Source organism: Macaca thibetana, chromosome 9, assembly GCF_024542745.1.
Source record: "Macaca thibetana thibetana isolate TM-01 chromosome 9, ASM2454274v1, whole genome shotgun sequence".
In the NCBI taxonomy this organism is placed as follows: Eukaryota; Metazoa; Chordata; class Mammalia; order Primates; family Cercopithecidae; genus Macaca; species Macaca thibetana.
The window spans coordinates 16,891,675-16,917,729 of NC_065586.1; the positions used below are offsets into that span (position 1 = coordinate 16,891,675).

At 41.0% G+C, this 26,055-nt stretch overlaps 1 protein-coding gene across 1 annotated transcript in view; it reads right to left on the bottom strand.

Moving 5' to 3' along the window:
* The window catches only part of CUBN (cubilin), a 315,954-nt gene that overhangs the window by 137,404 nt on the left and 152,495 nt on the right, over window positions 1-26,055 (bottom strand). The window contains exon 31 of the mRNA XM_050805391.1: window positions 25,665-25,834. Coding sequence (XP_050661348.1) covers window positions 25,665-25,834 — 170 coding nt within the window. The remainder of the gene's footprint in view (window positions 1-25,664; window positions 25,835-26,055) is intronic.

The following is a 26,055-nucleotide window of genomic DNA, read 5'->3' on the forward strand; positions in this document are numbered from 1 at the left end:
TGATTAAAAACTAAATTCCATTTTCTTAACCAATTCAAATTATAGTTTCCAATCTAGTATGAATGCTTCCTTTTATCACGCTGAACACTGTAAACAGTAGACAAAATGACATGTAAACCATCACTACGAAAACTCTTACTACATTCACACTTGAGTCTACTCTCAAATATCACCACCATTGATTTAATTCAAGTCTTTATTGTCTCTATACTTGGTTTTATGCTGTCCTATGGTTATAGGTACAGCATCATAAGCTTTAAGTAATGTTCTATTAATACTTTCTTAGTTTTAATATCAAAGAATAATGAATACCTTCTTAGAACGTCTGTGGTTATAGAGTATGGAGAATATACAAATTGAATATTAAGGAACAGACTATTTACTTCTCTCAAGATAATTTATTCATTTATTTGTTTAGAATAGCATTTTTTCATTTTTATAAAAGTTTAATATTCAATTTTGTGAATATATATAGTTTATATTTATTTTTTATTTTGGTTTTAAGTGATGCATAATAATCGAACATATGTATGAGGTATAATGTGATGTTTCAATACACATATACATTGTGTAATTATCAAATCATGGTATTCAGCATGTCTATCAGTTCAAACATTTATCATTTATTTGTGGTGAGACCATTAAGAATCCTCTCTTCTAGTTACTTTTAACACAGTATAATATTTATAAGCCATAATATTGTTTACTGTGGATGCCCTACTGTGTTACAGAACATCAGAACTTATTCCTCTTACCTAACTCTAATTGTGTACCTTTGACAAATATCTCCCCATAATTTCCTCCCCGCTACTGTCCCCAGCCTCTGGTAACCACTATTCTACTCTGTACTTCTGCGAGATCAGCATTTTTACACTGCACAAATGAGTGAGACCATGCAATATTTGTCTCTCTGTGCCTGGCTTATTTCCATTAAAATAAAGTCCTTCGGGCTCATCCATGATGCCACAAATGACAGGATTGTATTCATTTCTATAGCTAAGTACTATTCCATTGTTTATATATATCACATTTTAAAAATCCATTCATCCATTGATAAGTCTGTTTGTCTTCAAAAGAAGACATACAAATGACCAACAGGTAAATGAAAAAATGCTCAACATCACTAATCACCAGTGAAATCCAAATCAAAGCCACAGTGAAACATCACTTTATCCCAATTAGAAAATAACAAGGGCTGGTGTGGATGTGGGGAAAAGGGAACATTTATACACTACTGATGGGAATGTAAATTGATACAGCCATTATGAAAAACAGTATGGAGGTTTCTCAAAAAATCAAAAATAGAACTACCATATGATCCAACAGTCCCACTCTGGGGTTAAACAGACAAAAGAAATTAAATAAGTATGTTGAATATATCTGCATTTCCATGTTAACTGAAGCACTACTCACAATAGCCAAAATATGGAATCAACCTAAGTGTCTAGCATTTCTTACTTTTTTAAACTAGTGAAACAATGCGTTCTATGGTGTTTATAGGCTTCTCCTTCTCAAAAAAAAAAAAAAAAAAAAAAAAAAAAAAGAAAGAAAGAAAAGAAAGAAAAAACTCTCTAAGATTTTGCAAGTCCATGGACTCACAAAACAAGACTTTCTGGTTTTTGAAAAATTTTCTCCCAAATTCAAAGGTCCAAGGAGTAAGTACATATTGTTTCTTCCCTTTCAAAGTCCTTGTTTTTAGTCTGAGTGGTTGGAATCCTCTCAAGGGACAGGAGGAAATAAGGGGAACAAAAGTAAACTAAAACATTACGGCTGAAATCTTCCGAAAATCACCCGAATGCCCCATTTCCTTGGGGATCCTTTGAAAGGAGCACATCTAGAAGCTTTAGAGACTTTGCAGCTATTTCCCCTACCCCTAACCCCTGAGGTCCTGGAATTACAAGACCTCTGCTAAATTTCATCTGGCTGAAGTAATACTTCATAAGGAACGGATCAAAAATAGAAGGTTTTCTTGAGACCAGCCTGGCCAACATGACAAAACCCTGTCTCTACCAAAAATACAAAAAAAAAAAAAAAAAAAAAACTTAGCCAGGCATGGTGTGGGTGCCTGTAATCCCAGCTACTCAGGAGGCTGAGGCATGAGATTTGCTTGAACCCAGGAGGCGAGGTTGCAGTGAGCCGCGACTGCACCACTGAACTCCAGCATGGGTGACATAGTGAGACTCCATCTCAAATAAAAGAAGGTTTCCATGAGTCCTGAGATTGAAATTATATACCAATGACACCCCAAATGTGATGAGCAGGTTATAATTTTATAAGCTCCATCACAAACATCCTAACCTATGTGATTTTCTATAAAAATAAAGACAAGGAGGCAAGTGTGTAAGCTATTAAACTACTGTCTCATTCAATGAAAGCTAGTAACTCATCCAAGCTCACATCACTAATGAGTAGCAGAGTCTTCTCTCTCCAAATTCTAGATTTACCATGTTTACTTCTCTTTAAAATGCTCATGACACACCTCAGTCTGCTTCTTTTTGATGCTATAGAATACCTGAGGCCAGGTGATTTATAAAGAGCAGAAATTTATTTCTCACAGTTCTGAAGGCTGGGAAGTCCAAGAACAAGATGCCAGCAAGTTAGAGCCGGGTCTCTCTGCTTCAGGATGGTACCTTGAATGGTGCATCCTCTTGCGGGGAGGAACATCATGTAGTCAAGTGGCAGAAGTGCAGAAGAGAGAGAACCTACTCTTGCAAGCCCTTTTTATAGCAACATTAATCCATCTATGATGGCAAGGCTTTCAGTACCTGAACACCTCCCAAAGGCCATACGTCCTGCCACTGTGGCATTGGGCATTAAGCTTCCAGCACATGAACTTTGGAAGGGGACACATTCAAACCACAGCATGATAGTTATTATGTTTTATGTACCTAATTGTCATTTTATGAAATTTTAAAACCTCAGGCTATCAAGGAGGGAGAATATTTTTAACAGAGTTTGAAATATAAATTCTTTTACTTGAGTGTTTTTAACACTTATAATATCAAATCAATATTCTCAGGCTTGGTGCAGTGGTTCACGCCTGTAATCCCAGCACTTTGGGAAGCTGAGGTGGGCAGATCACCTGAAGTTGGGAGTTCAAGACCAGCCTGATCAACATGGAGAAGCCCCGTCTCTACTAAAATTACAAAATTAGCCAGGTGTCATGGCACATGCCTGTAATCCCAGCTACTCAGGAGGCTGAGGCAGGAAAATCGCTTGAACCTGGGAGACGGAGGTTGTGGTGAGCCGAGATAGTGCCATTGCACTTCAGCCTGGACAACAAGAGTGAAACTCCATCTCAAAAAAAAAAAAATTCTCACATTTAAAGTTTCAATGTATAAAATTACACAAGAAAAGCACTTCAAAGAAGAAAATATGAGAAACCTTGTTCCCATTGATTTATAATTCTAAAGTCATAAAAATTATCAATATGAATTTCCCCTTAACTTCCATTTAGTTCCCAAGGCAAAACTAGCAAATGATATTACTATTGGATACACATATATTAATATAACATATAATTCTTACTTAAGTCTACTGCCAAGAGTTTGCTAGGCCTCAGCATTGATTTTCTGATCATTACTTAAGTGGTAAAAGTCAGGGCAATATATAAACAAAATAAAACTTTGTACATCTCAACTACTTCATTTCTAGATGATAGTAATAAAATAAAAAATTGAAGTTGAAGCCACAGATAAAAAGTGGCCACTGTCCCCAGGAGAATTCCAACTATAGAAGCTCTTAAAACAGAGGCAGATCTAGTGGAGTGGTCATTTAATTTCTATAGAAAAGTTGACCAGTCTTTTTGTAAAATATCCAGAATTGTATAAAATGTCAAGATACTAGCACACATATTCAAAATACACATCAGGCAGGGCGCAGAGGCTCATGCCTGTAATCCCAGCACTTTAGGAGGCCGAGGCAGGTGGATCACCTGAGGTCAGAAGTTTGAGACCAGTCTGGCCAACATGTGAAACCCCATCTCCACTAAAAATACAAAAATTAGCCAGGCATAGTGACGTGTACTCGTAATCCCAGCTACCCGGGAGACTGAGGCACAAGAATTGCTCGAACCCGGGAAGCAGAGGCTACGGTGAATGGAGATGGTGCCACTGCACTCCAGCCTGGGTGACAGAATAAGACTCCATCTCAAAACAAAACAAACGGAAAAAAACCCACAAAAACAAAAAGCTTAACTTTATTATATAAAAATAGGAGACTTTTTTAAAAGTACAGAACCTGGCACTTAACAGGCAATAAATGTTTGATGAACAAATGAATAAATGAATATGTATGACAGTTGCTGGTCTCTAAAAATTGAGGACTAGGGTTGAGGAAAGCCCAGAGTTAAGAAAAAGCTGTCCTTGCCCTCATGGAGTCAATGGTATAAACACATAGTAGACACAATTGTGGGTAAGAGGCTATTCCCAGCGGGACGGAGGTCAGCTTGGCTGCTTTCTGGGCAGGCTTCCTATATGCCAGGTCTGAAGGCGAATGAAGGGGCCCCACCACAGGGAACAGCCAATGCCATGCACTCTGCTCCCAGGGACCCTTCACCAGCAGGGTGAGAGAAGGCAGAGGCAGAAGGTGGGCAGAGGACATCGGATCCATCCCCAAGGCCCAGAGTATTCTGAACACATGATATATTATGGCGCTATCAAGTCCCCTCCACATCCTCAGCTCTAGCCAGAAGTGAGAACCAAGCCAAACATTTACGAAATTTCTTTTAATTATTATTATAATTATTATGTTTGTAGTCAGGGTCTTACCCTGTCTACATACACTGTATGCCAGCCTGGGTGACAGGGTAAGACCAGTGATAACTCACTGCAGCCTTGACTTCCTGGGCTCAAGGGATCCTCCCACCTCAGCCTCCCAAATAGCTGGGACTACAGGTGTGCACCACCACACCTGGCTAATTTTTAAACGTTTTGTAGAGAGGGGATTTTGCTGTGTTGTCTAGTGTGGTCTGGAACTCCTGGCTCAAGCGATCCTCCTACCTCAGCCTCCCAAAGTGAGGGGATTATAGGCATGAACCACAGTGCTTGGTCTTAATTTTCATACTTGATGCTTCAATACTTTGAGGAGATTTGCATAAATGTCCATCATTTCTAAAGGTAACATGTCACATGTTACCTTTGTCACATGTCAAGTAACACAGGAGGAAAACCATTCAAGTGAGAGACGGAAACTCTTCCTGGTGACATTCCTAGTTCTGGAGGCCTGTGATCAGAGTTCTAAAGAATGGTAATGTGGGAAAATAAAGAAGCCAAGTAAGGGAACTTTTTACTTCTCATACATACCTTTGTTGTATAAATAAGCATTATTTAAAAGTATGTTGCATTATTTAAAAGTTGGTGGCAGGATTCCTTTTAGAGGGAAAAGCAGTCTGTATTGAGTAAAATACCTCCATAGGCTCTCAGAACATGAATATAGCAGGGGAGATGTTATTTTACATTGTTGGGGACAAGTTGCCCCCCTCTCTTTGCTTCCTCATCTGTTGCTAAGTTTCTTAATCTGCAAAATGAGATTAAAATGAATATATAGCCCATACTGTTCATAAGAACAAGTTAAAAGATATAAATACCAAAAGATATAAATGCTTACTGGCATGTAGTAAGCATGTGGTAGATGTTAGCCTCTACTATTAAAGTAAGACAAAGTGGGAGCTAAATTGCTGTGTAAGAAATTAAGTAGGGAATTAGAAAGTTATGGAGGCAAAAAAGAAAAGAGAACCAAGAGGTGGGGGCGTTGTCTAGAAATATGGGTAAGTAGGAGTGGGAGAAATAATAAATGAAAATTTTCCAACTGGAGATTGTAGGGGTGGGGGATGGTAGGCAACTTCTGACCTGGCTCTCAGTCATCCCCACGTCCTGGTATTCATGCCTCTGTGTAATCTCCCTGGGGTATGGGATAGACCTCGTGATTTGTTCTAATTAATAGAAAACAACGGAAGTGATAGTCTGTCACCTCCATAATGAGGTGAGAAAAGACGGTGCCTTCCCTCTTGCTAGTAATTTCTGTCTTGTTGGACTCTCTCTTGCCCTCTCTATTGATTGCCCTGGCGAGCAAGGTGCCATGTTCTGAGATACTGTGTGGAGAGGCCTGCATGGCAGGGAGTCAAGGGAGGCCTCAGCCAACAGCCTGCAAGGAACTGAACCCTGTGTACATTCAGGTGAGTGAGCCAGGAAGCACGCAGGTGAGTGGCATCTGGCTTCCTGACCCACGGAAACTGTAAATGTTGTTGTCTTAAGCCGGTAAGTTCTGGGGTAAGTCTGCGGGTGTGGAATGAAGAAGAGTTGAGGAAAGAATGAAGAAAGGCTTCTGAAGAATGAGGCTGTCCAGTGATGCATTCAAGTCACATGCTGTACTGCTCTTTGCAGTAACTACCTCAGACACCTCATCTAAAACTGAGGGTAGGTGATCTCCCCTTGCTGCCCCATAAGGTTATTGTAAAGATCAAATAAGACAATGTATTGAAAGTTTTGTGGAAACTATGATTACAAGTATGAAGGTAAGTTTTTCTCATTTCATTACAGAAATTCTCATATATACATTTTTCTTTTCTTTTCTTTTCTTTTTTTTTTTTTTTGAGACAGAGTCTTGGTCTTGCTCTGTCACCCAGGTTGGAGTACAGTGGTGCAATCTCAGCTCACTGCCACCTCCACCTTCCAGGTTCAAGTGATTCTCCTGCCTCAGCCTCCCGAGTAGCTGGGATTACAGGTGCACGCCACCACACCCAGCTGATTTTTTGTATTTTCAGTAGAGACAGGGTTTCTCCATGTTGGCCAGGCTGTTTTCAAACTCCCGACCTCAAGCAATCCATCCACCTCAGCCTCCCAAAGTGCTGGGATTCCAGGCATGAGCCACTGTGCCCGGCCTCATATATAAATTTCTAATGAAATTTAATGACATACAGAAAAGTTCAAAGCTAGCAATTCCACTTCTGCAGGTGGTTTACACTAGAGAAAGTCTTATGTCATTATACACAGATATTGCTACAAGAAAATTCGGTACAAAAAGTTGCTAAGGAAAAATATTGCAAGCAACTTAAATGTTCATTAACAGGAGAATGGGCAAATGACTTGTGGTGCACACATCAAATGGAATGTGTAGTGACCAAAAGAATGCATTAGGTCTGTATGCATTACAAGGTAGAAAATGTGAAAAACAGTACAATGAGTGAAGAGTGCAAGTTGAAGAAGGATATGTAGTGTGTTACATGACGTACATAAAGTCTTAAAATATGCAAAATAATATTTCATAGTGTGTATGGATATACACATATAATGAAAAAACTATAAAAACCATTATGGGAATCATAAACCAGAAATCTCATTAGCAGTTTCCTCTGGGACAGGGAACAGGGCATAGGATCAATGATAGGAGCACGTGGGACTTCACCTGTGTCTTGAACAGTCCGTTTCTGTTTGGGAGAAAACAAAAGAACTTGAAGCAAATGTGGCAAAATATGAAGATTTGGCCAGTCTGGACAGGGAGAAGTTCAGTACGTTATATATTTTGTATGCATTATGTAGTCTGTATTTCTCTACCTACTTAAAATATTTCATAGTAGAATGTTCAATAAAGAAAAGAAAAGCTATATAAAGGAAATAATAGGAAATGTACTAAGATTCACATATAAAGATAGTCCTCATAACATGGTTATAACAAGAAAAGAAAAAACCCATTAATAATCCAAATGGTCAATAATAAACCTGTGGCTAACTGAATTACAGCACGTCCATTTGATTGACTAGCCAAAGAAACTATTTTAAAAACTATTCAAATAATATGAAGTGAAAAAGGCAGGATATAAAATTATATATAATATTATCTTAACTATGCATGTTTGTGTGTACATGAGTGAGTGTATATATTTGTATGTGTGTGTTTGTGAGGGAAATAAACCAAAATTTCAATAGTTTGTATCTATATTCTAATACTAAGGATGGCATTAATTTCTTATTTCTTCTTTTCTGTATTCTACAAATTTAATACGAGGAGCATGTAAGGTTTAAAAATAAAATCTATATTAAAAGTGCTTTAGTGTTTCATCACTCAGACGCATAAGCGATTACATACAGACATGAAAGGGCACTATTCATGTAAGAACACCGCAGTACCCAAGCCAGATGGCTACTAATGCCAGTTAATCTAGCCTCTTGCTGCTGCCAGGAATGTATCAAGTTTAATGGACGTGGCTTCTGTTTTAAGATCTCCAAAGCATCTGTTCATTGCCTAAATATCTATAACTGTACCCCAGTCCTCCCTCTTAAGCCCTAGGCTCATATAGCCAACTGTATCGTAGACATCATCTCTTGTATGTTCCACAAATGCTGAAAATCAGTGTCTCAAACTGAAGCCCTCTGCCCATCCCTCTCATTTCTCCTTTACTTACATTTCTTGCCTCAGTAAATGCCAGAAGCATGTACCCAATGGCCAGACCATTTTGGGAACCCCCCATCCCTGCTACATGTAATGGATAAGCATGTTCTGCCATCTCTCTGTCGATGTATGGCTTGGCTCCTTCCCTCTACTTCACCCACATCCCTCTCTAGTGTCTTGGTGTGGGGCCTCATTACATCTTGCCTAGGCCACTATGACAGCCTGAAATTTCCCCTGCCTTATATTTGTGTCTTCCTTCCATTCAGTCTCAAAACAACTGCCAGTGCACAGTGTGCACTTCTAAAATGTAACATCAAATACAAAAGTAAAGCTGAGCATACATTTTTAAATTGCACGAAATAAAGACCAGTAATTACGAATGCTTTGCTTAAGAACTAAAGATCACGTGACTGACATGGACGTGATGCAGAGTGCTTCAGCGGCTGCCCCTCTCTGCTGTAATCAAAACCCTGGAGTGATTAAATGACTCGTGACCACCTGACTGAAATGTCAGTCATCATTTGCACTCCTCATGACTGATGGGGAAAAATGAATTGTAGCTTCCTCAGTAATATCTGTATTTTTATTTCTAAAAAAAACCCAAAAAACAAAGAAACACGAATATATTCCCCGAGATTGTTGGAAAGTAGGAAGTGAGAATTTTTTTTCTACTGGATTTTTTATCTTCTCGTTTACTAAGTTTCATCTTGCTCAGGGAGAAAATTTTTTTTAAAGATTACTTAAGATCTTTAACATAGCGTTAATAGTAATAGAAGCAGGAGTCATTGTAATAGAAAAATTAGGAATAGCAGCTAACACTTATCTGAACCAGACACTGATAGGTACTTTCAATACATTTGTTTACATTCAATTCTTACAGTTCCACTTTGCAGCAGGGAAAACTGTGAGCCTCCGAAAACATACTTGACTTGCCCAATCACAGGCTTTGTAGGGCAGAGCCAATATACAAACCCCATCTGTCTGACAACTGACCAATTATGATTAAACCTAGAGAAAAGGTGAAATCAAGTTGTATTCATTCAGTTAGAATATTGAGAGACCATGATTCTGTGAAGCTAAGTGAGATAGTCACAGTCTCCAAGAAAGATGACCATGGCAGCTCTGGAAATAGGGTGGGAGTCCCTCCTCCTTTGTATCTCGACCTGCAATCAAGCATCCTCAGTAGCACTTGAGAAAGTCTTGTATTGGGCTCCCGCAGCTTTCCGAGTGGTTGGCATCTGTCTTGCATTCCATTCCACTGAACGTGCATGGGATTCCCAGCATGGCTCACTTAGCAGAATGGGTAACAAAGAGCACAGTGTCTGGGGTCAATAAATAAACCCAGAACTTCTATCGTTGCCACATAAACTTGATTCAATTCCGGGATTCAGATATGAATCTCCTCCTTGTCCTTCTCTGGTCCAACCGCCATTCTCTGGTCTAGTGTGGCCTCTTTCTCACCTGGACCCTTTTTACTTTTTTGTTTGTTTGAGACAGAGTCTTACTCTGTAGCCCAGGATGGAGTGTAGTGGCGCAATCTCCGCTACTGCAGTCTCTGTCTTCCAGGTTCAATCAATTCTCATGCCTCAGCCTCCGAAGTAGCTGGGATTACAGGCACACAACAGTACGTCCAGCTAAATTTTGTATTTTTAGTAGAGACAGGGTCTCACCATGTTGGCCAGGCTGGTCTTGAACTCTTGACCTCAAATGATCCACCCACCTCAGCCTTTCAAAGTGCTGGGATTACAGGCACGAGCCACTGTGCCAGTCCCACTTTGCTACATTTTTAACTCCAGATGGTAACATACGTCTCAAGCCCTGGATTGCCTTTGAGCTTAACAGGGTGCAAAAATGTGGTGAAGGAGAAGACATTTAGGGCACAGGAGAGAGAATTGACATGGAGGTGCAAAGTCCATTTGGAGGATCAAGAGTCCATGAGGTATTTTCATATGCTATAATATGGCAGTGTAGCTGCTAATGAAATTCCCGCTTTGGAATATGAACTTCCCCAAAATAGAGGAAACATTAAGTGATAGGGAGGGAAATCCCTCAGGAAATTATACAAGCTGTTACAGTCATAAATGTGAGTGCGGAAGGAAAGCAAAGATATTACTCATTACAGCATCTTTTCTTGGGGCTGGGGAAGGAGGAAGCATCAGTTTCCTTTGTCAGTGATTTTTTTCCAGTTATGTTCCTTGGAAATTCAATAGTTAGTTCAATTTACAACCCCACATCTCATGTCACGATGTGTTCACCCCTATTTCTTTGTTCTACACTCTCCCACTCAGTCTTCATGTTTTACAAGATACTATAAACTCTAAAAATTTGCAGTTCTTGCAAGCACTGACTCCAAGATTCCTGGAAATGTTGATATGAGAAGAAATCCAAGATGCTCATTTTACTTTTACAAATAAACATTTAAGGAGAGTCTGAGCTGAAATGGGAACCAAGCCAAACCAAACCCGTGTCCACAGATTGAGAGCTGTGGCTTCAACTCAACTCTTCCTTCGTCTTGCAGATGCAAAACACTGGCTCAGCATTTGGTTGTTACTACAGCACCCGCACCAGGATGCAAAGAAGCTAAGCATGTTAACAAATGCAAGTCACAAGACAAACGTTTGAAAAAGATCATCCTCAAGTATCAGATGGAAACAAAAATTCCTGTGGTGGGGAGTGAAGGAGGGAGGGAAGAAAGAGTGAGAGAGAGAGGGATAGAGGGAGGAGAGAGAGAAAGAAAGAAAAAGAGAGAGAGAGAGAAAGGGACAGGGAGAGAGAGGAACAAAGAAAGAGAGGGAAAGATAAGAAGAGAAGGAGGGAGAGAGAGAGAGAAGGAGAGACAGAAGGGGAGAGAAAGAAGGAGAGACAGAGGGGGAGAGAGAGGGAAAGAAGAAAGGGAGAGAGAGGAAGAGGGAAAGAAAGAGGGACAGAAAGACAGGGAGAGAGAGAGGAAAAGAGAGACAGGGAGAGAGGAAGAGGAGGGGAGAGAGAGAGACTGGTTTCTGTCTTGGATTTATTTGTAAAACAGTAAATATTTAAAGAAGAATTGTTTCCATCATCTCTTTGAAACACCGAATTCTATTATTCCTGTGTCTGTTTGCTCTGCTTTGGAAACGATCAGTGTTTTAAAAGGAAACACATCATGGGTGGTGTATTACAAAAATAAAACAAAAGAGGATGCTGCGTTAGGTATCTGCCCTGTTCCATCCTGCATTTTATTGTCAAATAATGGAACAACAACAGACACTGCAGCTTTGGGTGGGAACACAGGGATTTTTTTTTTTTTTTTTTCCGGATCACATCAGACTTTTCTTTCTTTATCCTAGATAGCCACAAAAAGCTTCAGAAGTTACTAATCACATTGCTTTTGCTTTTTCTTTTTGGTACCAGGCTCTGTTAGCCCTCGTTTGTGTTTCCTCCAAATGAGAGGCAGGACCCGGACCATGGTCGGCTTGCTTTGAGCTGCTCCTTGCTGATTCTCACAAGGCAGACATTCCAATGAGCTGAGTAGAGGATGCTGGAAGCAGAGGTCAGGAATCTCCAGGGGCCAGCTGCTGCTGCTAAACGGACTTCCCTCTTCCTGCTCTCACACTGAGCTACAAGCAGCCTTTCTAGGAGATCAATAAGAGCTTGCAGAGCTACATGAATCTAAGACTTAGAAGAAAGGCTCTAATTAAGCAATTAAACTGTCACTCGGAGGTCACTTTAACACTCAGCCTTCGTGAAAGGAAACGTAATGAAGCCACTTGCGTGCTGACCAGACAAGGCCATCCCCAGCCAATGGGTCCCACAGCTTCCTTAGCAAGAAATACTCCTGATGTGTCATTGAGGAGAGCCCAAGGTTAATTACACCAGACACTCGAAGGTGACTGAACAGAAAGTGCAAATACATTACCAAATGTGTTGAAACCTGCCTGCAAGTCCAGCTTCCTGATTAGCTCCCCACGACGCCATTACCATTTCAAGAGAAGTCAACAAGTTCAGTTTTTCCCTTTTTTCATCATAGCAGCATGCAATTCTAGAAAACGCACTTTTGTGATGCTATCTAAGTCCTCATGTGGCTCACAACAAGAAGATTGTATATCAATAACCATGCCAAGGAGTGAACTCAGTACAGCACGTTCCCGATGGCGTCCTCTGAGATTTTCCACCAAAGCATGGATCATTGCAGGAGTAGAGATGACAAAAATTCATTTATTCAGTCATGCATCTGTTAACAATTCATGCATCAAAAAGATTGGTGCTTTGGAGATCTAAAGACTACTGCTGTGGGCTCTATGAAAGAGGATGGAGGCTGTGTATTACTGTTCCACTTTTTTTTTTTTTTTAGACTGAGTCTTGTTCTGTCGCCAAGCTGGAGTGCAGTGGCACGATCTCGGCTCACTGCAACCTCCGCCTCCTGGGTTCAAGTGATTCTCCTGCCTTAGCCTCCCGAGTAGCTGAGACTACAGGTGCCTGCCATCATGCTCAGCTAATTTTTGTATTTTTAGTAGAGACAGGGTTTCACCATGTTGGCCAGGATGGTCTCGATGTCTTGACATCGTGATCCGCCCGCCTCGGCCTCCCAAAAGTGTTGGGATTACAGGCCTGAGCCACCGTGCCCAGTCTACTGTTCCATTTTGAAATGTTCATTTGTTTCTTCTACTTGGTGAATTTTGCCTTTGTTTCCACAACACCAAGCCTGTTACCTGTGGGCTTAGCTTGCCTCCATTTGGAACCCATGGGGACTAGGCCTACTCTAAGAAGAGCTTTCTATTGTATTCCCAGAAGAGTGTGGGGATAGTCTTGTGGCCCAGAGGTCATGTGAAACCTAGTGGCTGCCTGAGGCTGACTTCAACTTTGAGGATGAAACCACCACTGACGTCACTGGGCCCTTAGTGGCCATTTCATCCGCCATCTTGTCCTCCATTTCTTACCCACAAATGCAACTCCTAACTGAATCCTCCTCCTTAGTTTTCTTCTTTCTGCTTGTGTTCCCCAGCCACCTAATTTTATAAATAAGCAAACTAAGAACCCCAAGCCATGAAAAGAGTGAGGGGTGGTGCCATGTCCAGAAACGAGTACCTGGCAGTGTCTGGTACATATTGGGCACCAAAGAGCAAAGTAATGAAGGAAACCCTGACCTCCTGACTTCAAAGCAAGGACACTTTCCATTTCATATTTGAATTCTTAACACTTTTCCTTATATTGACGAATGAAGGCTGGGTTCATTGGGTACAGAAGTCGAAGTGGGCTGGGCACAGTGGCTCACACCTGTAATCCCAGCATTCACGCCTGTAATCGGAGGCTGAGGCGGGTGGATCACCTGAGGTCAGAAGTTCAAAACCAGCCTGGCCAACATGGTAAAACCCTGTCTCTACTAAAAACACAAAAAATTAGCCGGGCATGGTGGCACACGCCTGTAATCCCAGCTACTTGGGAGGCTGAGGCAGGAGAATTGCTTGAACCTGGGAGGTAGAGGTTGCAGTGAGCTGAGATGGTGTCTTTGCACTACAGCCTGGGCAACAAGAGTGAAACTCCATCTCAAAAAAAAAAAAAAAAAAAAAAAAAAAAAAAGTCAAAGTAGCTCCAGCCTGACCCTAAGTTTATTTTCTCCCTCTATTTTTCCAGTCTGCCATCCAGTTTCCTGTACATAACTGCAATTTTTATATTTTATCAAAATACTTATTCACCTCGTAGGAAGCATAAGGCTTTGGTTTTGGTGCTGATCCTGCTGTTAATTTCTACCTAACCTTGAACCTGACATTTCTGGATCTCAGTATCTTTTTAATTTTTTAAATTTATTTTTATTTTTATTTTTTGCACTGCCCCAACTCTACCTCAATGTCTTTTTTAAAAAATTAGGAGACAACAGCAAACGAACTCTAAGCTTTCTTCTTCTGACCTTAACATTGTATGTATCTATATGTTTATGACAGTTAACCATATGTTAAATCACATTTAACATACAGCTAAATTACTATTTCTTCTTCTAACAACCCAAATTGTTATAGAAGTTTAGAAAAAACAGGATGGCTGGTCCTATTCCAGCATAATTTTCATCGGTATTTAAAGAGCACACTTGAGCTCTATTAAAAATCTCCTGAACCCCAACATTATCTGATAGCATCACTGGCGACTGAATATTTTTCTCTTTGGTAATAACTCTGTGTAAGCAACAGGACCAGGACATTAACTTTTATGTCTCCAAAATGAATGATTGGCTTTGTATGAACTGAGACTGCAGAGATATTATGTAAGATATTGGACTTTGGGGTCCATTTCACATCCAGTGTCCGTCTGGCTATAAAGATACAGGGCTGGTGCTTCAATGCCGGCCTTCATGAATCCCTGGACAACTAACTATAACTGCAAGCCAAGCTTCCAGCCTTGCCAGGGCATTGCCTGGTCTGGTTCCAAACCTCTGCAGACCTCCTGTCCCCTTAAGTGGTTCCATTTGGCAAATATACAGCAGATCTCCACCCCAACTTACCTAGACAGTATTGTTTTCTTTTTAAAACTTCCCTATCTTCTTGTAAAGTTGATTTATAAATCATCCAAGAAAAAAAGACTTAGTTTGTATACAATTTATGCAATTTTTAACATAATGAATTTATAAATCAGAAAGATCTTGTGCTAAGCCATGTGTTTCAATTTCTTGTTCTAAAAAATATGAAATTAATAGAACCAATCTGGCACTTCTTGGTGTCTCTGTCCTGAAAACATGATTTTCTCTATTGTTCGCCTGGCTCTTACATTCAGCTGCTCTTTTTCCACCAGCACCCGTCCCTCTTGACACACCTTAAATTTCTCCATTAGCTTTTTAAAAAACCAACTCTCCACTGATTTTGATTAACCCATTGGTTACTGCCCATTTTCTCCTTATGCTACTCATTTCCGTAACTCTGAGGAAAAGCTCAGAAACTCCTACACCTCCTAACCACTGTGACCTTGAGTCTTCTACCACCACCCACCCCAATCCTGCTCTTTGCAGGTTATTAAAGACAGAATTCAGGGGCTTTGTTGCAATCCTTACGCTCGTTGGTATCCTGCATGGGATTTGATACCTTTGATCACCTACTCTTGAAATTCAGCTTCCCTCGTGGTTTGAATGCTACCATTGTCTTCTGGTTCTCTGCCGAGCACTCAGCGCACCTCCTCAGCCTCCTCTCCTCTGATCCTTCATCCGCCCCTTACGTGGCAGTCTTTCCCCAAGCGTTGGCTTGGCCCCTTTCTCTTGATAAAATACTCCTAAAAGTGATCATACCTATTCCCACAACTTTAATAACCACCCAAATATACAGAAATCATCCTCAAATGTATATGTCCAGCTCAGATTCTATCCCAAGCACTGAACTCTTATGTCAAACTATATAATATTTAAACCCAAAAGTTTACAAGTCAAACTCACTATCATCTACTCCCTTTATCCAGTTAATGGCCTCATCATTCACCCATTTATTTATTTATTTTTTTTGAAACAGGGTCGTGCTGTCACCCAAGCTGGAGTGCAGTGGTGTGATCACAGCTCACTGCAGCCTTGACCTCCCATACTCAAGCCATCCTTCCACCTCAGCCTCCCGAGTCACTGGGAATACAGGTATATGCCACTTTGCCTGGCTAATTATTTTTTCATTTTTTGCAGAGATGGGGTCCAGGCTGGTGTCAAACTCCTGAGCTCAAACAATCCTCCTGTCTTGGCCTCCCAAAGTGCTGGAGTTACAGGTATGAGCCATCACTCCTGGCCATTCACTCATTCTTCAAGCAAAGAGCCCCCCCTCCCCCATCTCTATCACCAGCCCCACCCACTACCATGTAATTAGCCTCTAAGTCTAGTGATGGCCACCATGACAGTTCTCCACGTGTCCCTGTGCTCTCCATGTGTCCCAAGACCACTGCCTACTATGAGACCTTATCACCTCTGATCCAAGCTTTTTCCATTGCTTCCCAAACAGATGTGCTACCATCTTTCTTCTTCTCTGCCAACCCATTCTTTACACACTGCTGCCTGTTGTCATTATAAAATACAGCTCTGAGTATGTTATTCCCATTTTACAGAAAATTTTCACGGACTCCACACTACCTATAGGAAAATGTCAAGTTCTTAACTGGAGCAGAAGAGAACTCAGATGTCTTCTGGAGCCCGTTGGTCTCCACATGCTCCCCAGCATTTGTTCACACTCCAGGGACAACATTCTCCTTTTTTATTCCCAAATGTGTGTGTACCATTACCCTATCCTTCCCTTGCAGCCTCCCCTCCTGGCCTCACTGCTGCATTTCTACTGGTCAGCCTCTGCCACTTAAATGTCACCTCCAGCGTGAAAGCTTCCCTAGCTTCCAGGCCCAAATGAGTCATACCGGCCATTTTCACAATGATTCCACAGCACTGAGTCCAAGGCATGCTAAATCTTAGGTGCTCTACTATGAGAAAGATTCAAAAGTAGGCTCTTCTACTTAAAAGCCTGAGGCCCAGAATTACAGATGGCAAGTCCTGACCCTGACTTCTTTTTTAAAAACACTTTCATTTTAGGTTCAAGGGTCCATGTGCAGGTTTGCTATACAGGTAAATTGCCGTCATGGGGGTTTGGTGTACAGACTCTTTTGTCACCCAGGTAATAAGCAAAGAATGTCATAGGTAGTTTTCAATCCTCTCCCTCCTCCCAGCTTCCAACCTCAAGTGTGCCTGTTGTTCCCTTCTTTGTGTCCATAGGTACTCAGTGTTTAGCTCCCACTTCTAAGTGAGAACATGCAGTATTTAGTTTTCTGTTCCTGTGTTACTTCACTTAGGATTATGGCCTCCAGATCTATCCATGTTGCTGAAAAGGACATGATCTTATTCATTTTTGTGGCTGTGTCGTATTCCCTGGCGTATATGTACCACGTTTTTGTTATCCCATCCACCATTGATGAGCATCTAAGTTGATTACATGTCTTTGCTATTGTGGACAGTGCTGTGATGAACACAGGCATTCATGTCTGACTCTGAATTCTAAGTGCATTTCTGCTCCTAGTATTCCATGCTGCCTCTTCTTCCAGTCCTCATTGAATTAACCTCCCCCAAAACACTCATTAGCAGCAGATCATAATGGCTAGCACAAGTGGAGAACTTCCCATGTGACAGCAAGCAGGTCATCTATATTATCTCAAATACCTAACAATAAATCTGACCCAGGTCCTCTTATTATCCCCATTTCCATTAAGGAAACTGAAGCTGAAAGATTAACTTTCTTCCAAAGAACACTGTTAGAAAATCACAAAGTCCAGGCTCAACCCCAGATCCAGCCTATATCAGAGCTGGATTTCTTAGCTGAGGCACTATGCTGACTCACACTATCGGTGTAGCTCACTTTTTATTTTAATGTCTTGCCTGGGTGCTTAGAGGTATTTGCTTCTAATGTTTCTTCAGCCCACTGGCTGGGATTTTCCAACTATAGTTAACCCTGGAACGACACAGGTTTGAACTGCCTGGGTCCACTTAAACACAGATTTTCTTCCGTCTCTGCCTCCTCTGAGACAGCAAGACCAGCGGCCCCTCCCTCTTCCTCTCTAGCCCACTCAATGTGAAGACGATGAGGATGAAGACCTTTATGATGATCAACTTCTGCTTAATAAATAGTAAATATATTTTATCTTCTTTACAATTTTCTTGATAATGTTTTATTTTCTCTAGCTTACTCTGTTGTAAGAATACAGTATGTCATATATAAGACATATAAAATATCTGTTCATTGACTGTTTATGTTAATGGTAAGCCTTCTGTCCACCATAGGTATTAGTAGTTAAGTTTTGGGGGTTTGGGGGACTTGAAAGTTGTATGTAGATTTTTTACTGCACGGCAGGGGAGCGGGGGACCAACGACCCTAATCCCAGCATTGTTCAAGAGTCAACTGTACTTCATACTTATATGATTCTGACAACTTGTTTGAACTATTACATTTTATATTTTGCCTTATCTACCAGCCCAAACTCCTCTTGGCACTTAGTTTTGAGTTTATTTTCCATCTCCATGCCTCAGACCAGATCACATTTGAGGTTTCACTTCCTGCTGTCTGTTTCCTCCTGCTGTGCTTTGTTAAGCCAAGCCCAGCTGCATGCTGAAATATAGCAGTGTTCATAGAAAACCTCCTCTGTGTGTTCGTGTCCCATGTAGGTGGAAAACCTGCCTCATGATCACAAGAGGGAAAAACCAAGCCCCGCTGGCATGCTTTGACCTAGGCGTTGGTTTGGTTACACACTTTCTATGTTAAATTCCATGGGTTATGCACTGTATCAGAGAAAAGAACACCATGCAGATGAGGCAGGAAGCAAGTGGTAGAGCAATACCCACCATAGTCAAAACTATGAGTAGTTTTGTCTCTGGCCCATTCAAACTTCTCTTAAAGATCCTCTTTTTTTTTTGAGACAGAGTCTTGCTGTGTCGCCAGGCTGGAGTGCAGTGGCGCAATATCGGCTCACTGCAACCTCTGCCTCCTGGGTTCAAGTGATTCTCATGCCTCAGCCTTCTGAGTAGCTGGGATTACAGGCACGCACCACCACACCCAGCTAATTTTTGTATTTTTAGTAGAGATGGGGTCTCACCATGTTGGCCAGGATGGTCTCGACCTCCTGACCTCATGATCTGCCTGCCTCTGCCTCCCAAAGTGCTGGGATTACAGGTGTGAGCCACTGCGCCTGGGCCAGACCCTTCTTTTGCTTCAATATTTATTTCACTTTTATTCTCCCTTTTTTTTTTTTTTTTTTTTTTTTTAACAGACAGGGTCTTGCTTGTTGCCTAGGCTGAAGTGCAGTGGCAAGATCTGTGCTCACTGCAACTCCTGCCTTCCACCTTCAAGTGATCCTTTCACCTCAGCCTCCCAAGCAGCTGGGACTACAGGTGTGTGCCACCATGCTTGGCTAATTTTAAAAAACTCTTTTGTATAGACAAGGTCTCACTACATTGCCCAGGCTGGTCTCAAACTCCGAGGCTCAACTGATCCTCTTGCTTCATGCTCCCAAAGGGTTGAGTTTACAGGCGTGATCTGCCATACACAGCCTCACCTTCATTCTTAAAGAAATTTTAGGAGAGCATAGAGTTCCTGGCTGGTAGTTTCTTTTTTTTCTTTAAACTGAGTATATCACTCTATTGCCTTTAAAAAATTTTTTTTTTTGCTTCCAATGCTGGTTGCAAAGTCAGCATTTAGTCTCTACTTTCTAAGAAGCAATCTGTTCCCCACCTACCTACTCCTCTAGCTGACTGTAACATTTTTTCTTTATCTTTGTTATTTAATTTTTTATTTTTTTAGAAAAGTATGTCATTCTATTTATCCTGCTTTGCTGTTTGGGTTCCTTGAGATTCTAATTTTTTTTTTTTTTTTAATGATGACTTCCACCAGTTTGGGAAAAATTTTAGTAAGTAGCTCTTCAAAGTTTGCTTCTGTTCCATATATCTCACTTTTCCTTGTGAGACTCCAATTAAGTGTGTGTTATACATTTTCTGAGTGTCCTCTATGTGTCTTAACCTCTCATATATTTTTCATCCTTTATTCATCCACACTTTTTTCTGAGTAGATTCTTGACTTATCTTCCAGTTCACTATTTCTCTCTAGTCACTATTTCTCTCTTCATCTCTGTCTAATCCCCCCAAAAAGCCTTCTGCTGAGGTCTTAATTTTAGCTATGGTACTTATCAGTTCTCAAATTTGTAGTTGGTTCTTCTTCATATTGCAGTGTCACTTTGTATAGTATGCAGTTCCTTACTGAAAGTTCTCAGTTTCACTTTTATTTCCATAAGTTGAGTAATCACAGTTGTTTAGCAAGTGTGCCAGGTAACTTTAGTACCTGGCATATTAGTGGATTTGTTTCTATTGTCTCTTACTCATATCACATCTCATTTTTATTATATTGTCCCCTCATGTACATGACTATCTTTGATAGTGTGTTGGTGATACACACAGGATACAAGGAAATACTGGGTAGAAGAGGGCAGTTTCCCAGCAAAGGCCCCACTCTCAAGCCTGGAAACCCATGGCCCTAAATGGGAACAGGAATTCCTGTTTCCATGCCCAAATTTTGCCTTTTGGCCTGCCACACCCCCGTATCCTCTACTCATATAAACCCCTAAACCCAGGCCTCACAAGTAGACAAGCAGATGAGCAGATAAGGAGAAGAGCAGAGGAGCAGAAGAGCAGTACAGCAGAGAAAGAGAGAAGAGAAGGAGCATCTGAACATTGAGAGGAGTGCAGCCAGGCTCAGCCAAACAAGCACTCAGCCGTGGCACAGTGAACTCCAGGGGGAGGATCATCGTCCCATTTCACCCCCTTTCCTGCTCCTCATCCATCCCACTGGGAGCCATCTCCATCATCCAATAAAACCCCTGCATTCACTATCCTTCAAGTCCATGTGTGACCTGATTCTTCATGGACACCAAACAAGAAGCCGGCTACCAAGAGGACGCTGAGCTGGTTAACACTTAAGCCATCTGAGGATGGCAGAGCTAAAAGAGCACTGTAGCATGCCCACTAGGGCTTTGGAAGTTGTAGGCACCCACCCCTAGATGCTACCATGGAGCTTGGAGTCCAAAAGCACTCGCCCTGGCTCCTGCACTCCTGTCTGCATGCTCCCCTGCCCATAAGGGGTTTGAACATGCAGCAGCTGAACAGACGACACACACCCCTGTTGCATGTCCTGCAAGGGAGGTCAGGGAACTCTCTTATTTCATCGGCTATTACACATGAAAAATTATAGGTAGAAATGATGTCCAGAATGCTAATATCTCTCTTTGAAGAAGATTTTAAATTGTGTTTGCTGGATGTCCAGAGCCTAGATGCAAAAGAAATACAAGATTCACTCTCATTATTTCATGGCTTCAGAGTTTGGGGATTCACTCAGGTAACTCAAACATTGAACGCAGTCTCAGTGAAGGCTGTTTTCCTTTCATTTTACCTAAGACATGAATGGCTTACCAAGACTGCCACCCTAACAAAGCTCTGGACTCAAACTTTGGTCCTCTTTGTCCTGAGAGGCTCTCAGAAGAGCTGCTAAACCTTTGTGGATCAGTAAAGGCCCTGCAGGCAAAAATGGTCCCAAAGACTGGACTCACACCTCTCTCAGATATTCACTCAGAAACTTCACACTACCTTATGAACCACTGGCTACTTTTAGAAAGATGTTTGTAAATGTCATCCAAAATTTCGAAATGGTCTTTGTCAGGAGAGTAGGTGGATGTTCTACACCTTCAGTCTTCATGATGCTTAGCCAACTTAGACTTTGAAGACTCATTTGGATGGTTAATATACAGTGACAAATAAACTTAACTTTCATTAATAACCTAATCTTATAAAATATGAAATCATACCACTAAAATGGACTACTTGGAAAAACATAAAACAACCTTTGAGTTTTCTTCAGTTAAATTTGAAAGAAACTAGCCAGTTGGAACTTGTGTAGGAAACGATCAAGAAGTTAAAATAGAAAGATCCAGTAATGAAGAGAATCTGGTTTGTATTTGAATGAAATGTTGATATATACAAATGAAAGATGAAAAACTTTTTGTTAGAAAATCAGGTAGCCTGGAACAAGACAAGGATGCCCTTTCTCACCACTGCTATTCAACATAGTATTGGAAGTTCTGGTCAGAGAAATCAGGCAAGAGAAAGAAATAAAGCGTATTCAAATAGAAAGAGAGGAAGTCAAATTGTCTCTGCTTGTAGATGACATGATTGTATATTTAGAAAATGCCATCGTCTCAGTCCAAAATCTTCTTAAGCTGAGAAGTAACTTCAGCAAAGTCTCAGGATACAAAATCAATGTGCAAAAATCACAAGCACTCCTATACACCAGTAATAGACAGAGAGCCAAATCATGAGTGAACTCCCATTTACAATTGCTACAAAGAGAATAAAGTACCTAGGAATCCAACTTGCAAGGGATGTGAAGGACCTCTTCAAGGAGAACTATAAACCACTGCTCAAGGAAATAAGAGAGAACACAAACAAATGGAAAAACATTCCACGCTCATGGATAGGAAGAATCAGTATCATGAAAATGGCCATACTGCCCAAAGTAATTTATAGATTCAATGCTATACTCTACCCATCAAGCTACCATTGACTTTCTTCACAAAATTAGGGGAAAAAAAACTCTAAATTTCATGTGGAACCAAAAAAGAGCCTGTACAGCCAAGACAATCCTAAGCAAAAAGAACAAAGCTGGAGACATCACATTACCTGACTTCAAACTATACTATAAGTCTACAGTAACCAAAACAGCATGGTACTGATACCAAAACAGATACACAGACCAGTGGAACAGAAGAGAGGCCTCAGAAATAACACCACACATCTACAACTATATGATCTTTGACAAACCTGACAAAAACAAGAAATGGGGAAAGGATTCCCTATTTAATAAATGGTGTTGGGAAAACTGGCAAGCCATATGCAGAAAAATGAAACTGGACCCCTTCCTTACACCTTATACAAAAATTAACTCAAGATGGATTAAAGACTTAAATGTAAGACCTAAAATCATAAAAACTCTAGAAGAAAACCTAGGAAATACCATTCAGGACATAGGCATGGGCAAAGACTTCATGACTTAAACACCAAGAGCAATGGCAACAAAAGCCAGAATTGACAAATGGGATCTAATTAAACTAAAGAGCTTCAGCATAGCAAAAGAAACTATCATCAGAGTGAATAGACAATCTACAGAATGGGAGAAAAATTTTGTAATCTATCCATCTGACAAAGGGCTAATATCCAGAATCTGCAAGGAACTTAAACAAATTCACAAGAAAAAAACTAACAACCTCATCAAAAAGTGGGCAAAGCATATGAACAGACACTTCTCAAAAGAAGACATTTATGCAGCCAACGAACACTTGAAAAAAAAGCTCACCATCATTGGTCCTTAGAGAAATGCAAATCAAAACCACAATGAGATACCATCTCACGCCAGTTAGAATGGTGATCATTAAAAAGTCAGGAAACAACAGATGCTGGCAAGGATGTGGAGAAATAGGAACGTTTTTACACTGTTGGTGGGAGTGTAAATTAGTTCAACCATTGTGGAAGACAGTGTGGCAATTCCTCAAGGATCTAGAACCAGAAGTACCATTTGACCCAGCAATCCCATTACTGGGTATAAACCCAAAGGATTATAAATCATTCTACTATGAAGACAGATGCACACGTATGTTTACTGCAGCATTATTCACAATAGCAAAGACTTGGAACCAACCCAAATGCCCATCAATGATAGACTGGATAAAGAAAATGTGGCACATATACACCATGGAATACTATGCAGCCATAAAAAAGGATGAGTTCATGTATTTTACAGGGACATGGATGAAGCTGGAAACCATCATTCTTAGCAAACTAACACAGGAACAAAAAACCAAATACCACATATTCTCACTCATAAGTGGGAGATGAATAATGAGAACACACAGACACAGGGAGAGGAACATCACACACCAGGGCCTGTTGGTGGGTGGGGGGCTAAGGGAGGAATAGCATTAGGAGAAATACCTTATGCAGATGACAGGTTGATGAGTGCAGCAAACCACCATGGCATGTGTATACCTATGTAACAAACCTGCAGGTTCTACACATGTGTCCCAGAACTTAAAGTATAATAATAATAATAACAAAAGAAAATCAGGTAGCCAAAAAATTTAAAAACAGAAAGAAAAAAGAAACCTTCAAAATAAAACTTCATTCACTCTTATATTAAGCATAAAGCATTAGTTTCTGGTAGGAATGCCTTAAAAGTGTTGGTAGTAGTGATGGGACAGGAGGCAGGAAAATGCTTGGTAGAAGAGGTTGAGGTCCCTGATGAGTGCTCCACCCTTAAGCCTGGATCTGCCGCTCAAAGTGAAAACCAATCCCTATTTTCCCACCCAAATGTTGCCTTTTGGTTTTCCCTGCCCCCATCTGGTGCCCATAAGAACACCAAGCCCCAGACTCAGCAGACACACACACACACACACACACACACACAACAGAGAAGACAGAAGTGTCTGAATGTCAAGAGGAGAAGAAGGAGCTGGACATCGGAGACTATGGTCAGAGAGGAGTTCAGCCAAGGAAGGCTAGACTCCAGGGGAAGATTATCTTCCTGCAACCCACTTCCTCCAACCCCTTTCAAGCTCCCCTTACTGCAGAGAGCCACTTCTACGTCTTAATAAAGCTCTCCACATTCACCACCCTTCAATTTGTTCATGTGACCTGATTCTTCCTGGACACCGGACAAGAACTCGGGTACCAAGAGGTCAGGGTGTAAAAGGCTGTCACCCTGACCCTCCACTGAACTGGTTAACACTTGGCTGTCCATGGACAGCAAATGCTAAAAGAGCACTGATTGTAACACATGCCCTTTGGGGCTCTGGGGGTCGCAGACACCCTCTCCGAGACGGCAGAGCTAAAAGAGCATTGTAACGTGTTTGGACGCTGTACAGGCCATGCACAGAGCCTGCTCCCACCAGAGAGGAGGGACCAGCCAGTTCCAGGGTTCGTTCACCCCGGTTCCTGCATTCATCTGTTTGTGTGCTCCCTCCTGAATTCAGCTAAGCAGCCAAGCAAATAAGCCACCCGCTTTGCAAGTCCTGTGCAGGAGTCAAGGAAATTCTCCCATCTCAGTAGCAGAAACTTTTTTTGTTATCTGCCCAATTCATAGCCATATTCCTTCTCCTACACTCCCGTCTCCCAACTTGTTCTATCAGAACATGGATTCGTTCAAGCAGCAAATCAAGATATCCTGGTCTCAAGAGAAGCAGAATCCTGTGAAAATCCCAGAGGCTTAATAATAATTGATCTAAAACATTTATGATAAATCTATTCCATGATACTTTCTGGATCTCTTTTGTAGTCAGTTCTGGCTAATGATATATCGGGGGCTTTTGTGGCAAATTTGCTTTCCTTATTAAAAGAAACACATACAAAACAGAAATAGTTAACACTATTCCTTCTTCCTTTTTTCAGAGGTAGACTCAGGTCGGACATTCAGATAAAAACCACTGCAGCCATTTTTTGACCATGACTTCTTCATACTCTTCATACTTTCATACAATGAAAAGTCAACATGCTAATCATGGTAGAGCAGAAACTGACTTGCTAAACAAACCCTGAAATTATCTACTTCCTGATTTGTTTTTAGATAAAACATAAATGTCCTTATATTTTAAGTTGCTAATACTTTGGTTTCCTATGATTTGACGTTAAAAACACCCGTAAGTAATACATTCACTAAATATGCTTATATGGCAGTGTTTTGACCCAGGTTTGACTGGAGACAATGCTTGAAATTTACGTCACTTACCATAATACAAGAGTCCTGTGGTTCAAGATCAAAGTCAGTGAAGTTCAAGAGAACACGGTGATTTCTGTCAACCCGAATAACCCAAGCACAGTCTGTGTTGCTCCTGTAAGGACTGGGGTAATTTGGAGAATGAATCTCTCCACTGGGAGCCTGGAAAATCCCACCACAACCTGGAAGTGCAGAACACAATTATTTCGTGAGAGGAATCATGGATGCATTACAATCATCCATTACCTGGTTGTACAGATCAATACCTACTTTGCTTGACTATCAATTTTGGTTAGTCTATGCTAAAAATGCTGAAGAACTTGATATCCACATTAAGTCATTTATCCCAACAGAATAAGAAGGAATGACATGGATGATACTAAGAAAAATACTTCAAACACTT